The 4,104-nt window shown below is 36.4% G+C and overlaps 1 protein-coding gene across 1 annotated transcript in view; it reads right to left on the bottom strand.

The window, feature by feature from the left end:
• Window positions 1–2,248: 2,248 nt before the first annotated feature.
• LOC135218503 (protein white-like) overlaps window positions 2,249–4,104 on the bottom strand; it is a 14,780-nt gene continuing 12,924 nt past the window's right edge. The window contains exon 13 of the mRNA XM_064254862.1: window positions 2,249–4,104. Within this exon, the coding sequence (XP_064110932.1) occupies window positions 3,974–4,104 (131 nt within the window). The 3' untranslated portion in view covers window positions 2,249–3,973.

Below are 4,104 nucleotides of genomic sequence, written 5' to 3'. Positions count from 1 at the left end.
TGGCTTAATCATAACAACACCATCAAAACCAGTCGTTGACAAATAGTCCGCTGGCTTCTGATCCTTAACAGTTACATAAGGGCTATTTTTCCCATTCTTGAAAAGCGCCTCCATTTCCTTGTGAGCTTTAGCTAGTTTAACCGTCCATAATATCTTCTCCGGGTAATTCAAACCTGCATCAGTAGGAAATTGAAGTACTATCCTGTCACTTTTAGTTCTCACTGCATTTGTAGCTTTCGGCACAGCCCCTTCAAATTGCTTTAATTTTTTGCCTTCCATCTGCCGTGTCTTCTTTATCTTTTTTTTGTTAACGTACATCTCATATCCATCCTCTGACGTTGTTGACATATTTAAATCTTCTTTAAGTATTTCTGCTTCACATGTTGATTGAACTGAAGTTTTATCTTCAAAATACCCGTCCGGTGCACTACTCAGCGAAGTACGTCCTGCCATGGCTACAGCTCGAACGTCTCTGAGTTGTCCTATTAAGGTGTATTGTTTAAAAAGGTGAAAAAATGTAATAATCACATTTTCTGTTAAGACGAAAGGATTATAGTTATCAGCTCTTAATTACATAAACTTTCAATTTACCAATGAATTTTCAACTTGCAAAGTTCAGAGTAGCCTATGTACTATTAACCCAAAACATAGCGATCATGACTGTTTGGTGTTTGATTTGAAAGGAAAACTATTATCAGAAGTAAGTCTAGGCTCACAATACATTGGAGAATTTAGTTTGGGCTATGATCATTATTCTTAAACCATAGATCATCTATGATTAAACATAGCAACAATATGCCGTATAGCTAATTTCATCATGATATTTTCACTGTTTCACTAATGCGCAACAAACAAAAACATAAAAGTGTATGCATGAAATTATAAGTGCCATGCTTGTCAAAATATGAGGTTTACCATAACATACATGTACAAAACACAAAACTTTGCCGAGTGTAATGCATACACCACTGGTTTCATGATTAAAAAGAATATAAATATATTATTCTCAAAACATTTACAAAATAACAAATCAAAACTAATGAAGATTCTCGAAATCTTTTGAACTGCTGGTTTTCAGGAATGATATTTTTTCTGGCCGCTATAAACATTTGTCCATTTGAAGTGAATTTGTCAAGTAAAATATTTTCAATTTGGTACCGTACTTAAGTAGAGACTCGTGATATGTATACAGGGCCGATATAGATAATACATGTATATATATATATATATATATTATATATATATATATAGTATATATATATATATATATATAATATATAGATTTTAGTTCTAAAGATTTCACTATAGCATCCCATAATAACATGTATAACTTCCTAGACAAAAAGAAGCCGCTGCATTTGTTTTGATTTCTGTGCCTGTCTATCTATTATTTCCGGGGCATCGACGCTAGCAACGATTTGAGTGACTGAAAGTGTTAGTAAAAGTTTGTATGCAGTGAAAAGGCGTGAATATGTTTCCGTGTAGAAATTATATTTCTTCAGAATGTTTAAGACACATCTGATGCAGTTTATGCACGAGTTGCATTCACATGTTGGTGTTTCTTCATTCTGGTCTAGATCATGAACTTCTTCAGGCACTTCATCAGGATCTTCTACCCCAGCAACTCCAGTATCATACTCTTGTGGAAGGCTCTTTTTTAGTGATTCTATGACTATAATATAGTCATAGTAATTACAATGAAACCGATGTAATACAATATAGTATATATATATATATATATATATATATATATATATATATAGATATGTATGTGTGTGTGTGTGTGTGTGTTTGTTTGTGTGTGTGTGTGTGTGTGAAATTGTAATAGCCACAATGCCCTCTTAACTTCTCAAATTCTTTGCCCTTTTTTGGATACGCTTGTCACTACAAAGCCTTTAGCTCCAAATTTAAAGAAATTTTTTTAAAGATATCCGGTAGCGGGAAACGAACCCGCGATACCAAAATCACGACGAGGTGACCTTGTCGATCTGACCATGGTTTCCCGCTGCTGAGCATTATGATTTCTTCAAAAAAATATCTTTGAAGTTAGAGCTGAAGGCTTTATAGTGACAAGCGTATCCAAAAAAGAGCAATAAATTCGGTAAGTTAACAGAGCATTGGGGCTATTACAATTTTATATATATATATATATATATATATATATATATATATATATATATATATATGTATATATATATATGTATATGTGTGTGTGTGTGCATAACATAATACTTACGTTCATCATGATGGATCTTAATAAAACTCGAATTGTCACTATATAAATGGAGGCTGATTTTTTTCCTTTTCTTTCCCTTTCTTTTCATCTTTTTGAGGAAGCGGCACTGGCCATAGTTAAGTGGCCAGTCTGCCTCTGATCTCTGGCATTTGACTTCTCCCAGTGCTGATACCTATGAGAACTTCTTCTTCCATATCCTGGTATCTATGAGGACTTGGCACCTCCCACATGCAGGTAACCATGGCCGTATTTGAACTGTTTCATTTATTTGGAAGCACTCGTGAAAGACTTCTGATGCTGTTTGTTTGAAAAGTCTAGATTCTGAACATATATTCGCAGGCTTTTCCTTAAACAAGTTAGATTTATTGAAGTCGAGACATCGAAGGTTATAATATAGCCACAACGTTTCTTCGATTTCAGGTTCATTTGTCGTGACAGTCTGTTAACACATTTCAGACGTGATTTTGGGCTGCAGTCTCCTACATATATGTGGGTCAAGAACCTCCGGGTTAGTGAAACAGATTTTTTTCAACTGTTGATAGATAGACAGATACACAGAATACAAAGTTTAGGCCAATCGCTAGTACCATTAGGTCATTCAGCGCTGAAACTGAAATTGAGAGTAGAAAAGTTTGAAAAGTGCAAAAGGAGGCAAACCCTGCAGTCACGGTGTTGAAGCAACGTTAGAAAAGGGGGAAGGTATGATGGAACAAAGAAGATATGAACAGAGGTACAGTAAAAGAGACAACGAGGGTTGCAGCTAGTGGCCGAAGGGACGCTGCGAGGAATCTTGATTAATACCTACGGTGCACCACGTGAGATGCACTGACGGCACTACTTCCCTACGGGGCTCAACTGTTGAGCCATTCTAGGGATAGTAAGAAAACGAGTTGTCATTCACATTTTTCCTTTATGGGATACTATAAATCTGTACACACTGTAAACATTGAGTAACACAACGTCTTTCATTCTTGGGGAATATTTACAACATAAAGGATGTTTCCATTTGTAGATGAGTTTCATGAGGATGTATTGCAATGTCATGACTATTGTACTACAAGGTTCTATGACGATGAGATGATGACTCGCTATATTAAACGACAACCTGATTGTCACTGGTTATTTGGGCGTTTCCACTGCTCGGAGCGAGAGGCGAAGGAAAGAAGGAAGACTTCGCAAAGGAACGCGCAGCACAGATGAACATAATAATAAATAGACCCGTACTCTAATTGCTGTATCCATAATTGAAACACAATCATCCAACCAGCAGGAGTCTTCACAAAGACTACTGTGCCTACGGATGCAAACATGGGCTAAATATCATACGGTCAGTCAATGAGTGACAATGGCTATTTACCGAGTGTAATGGATGGTGATAATTGGGGAAGTATTATCATGAATAATGAATTTCTGTGAGAACCACATTCTGCTCTTATAGTCTATATAAACATATGATATCAAGACATGAGATGAGGATTATCAAAGTTATTAAAGAACATATGAAGAATGTATGACTGACTTTAAAGCTTCAAAAATATATCGCTCTCTATTCAGACCAGATAACCGACGCTCTCTTTATCATTCACGCCTTCAACAAGATACCCTTCAGGAAATAAATAGCAATCGTTACTTCTCACACAGCATCATAAGGGAACGCTGTTCAAGCCATAACTTCTGCACAGCCGCATCTCAAGTAGGAACAATAAAATATCGAAAACCTTAGGCCTAAATGGGAGACTAATGAGTTTTACTTCTTCTCGTCTTCAAGAGCAAGAAGAAGTACGCCAGCAAACGGAAACCAACAATCAGACAAGCGAGTCCAACCAGGCTTTGGCCGATGTTCGAATCGTCGTAACCCATTCGCGTGA

Source organism: Macrobrachium nipponense, chromosome 9 (assembly GCF_015104395.2).
Source record: "Macrobrachium nipponense isolate FS-2020 chromosome 9, ASM1510439v2, whole genome shotgun sequence".
Taxonomy (NCBI): domain Eukaryota; kingdom Metazoa; phylum Arthropoda; class Malacostraca; order Decapoda; family Palaemonidae; genus Macrobrachium; species Macrobrachium nipponense.
Note: the sequence above shows the minus strand (reverse complement) of the source record. Positions and strands in the feature narration are given on the sequence as shown.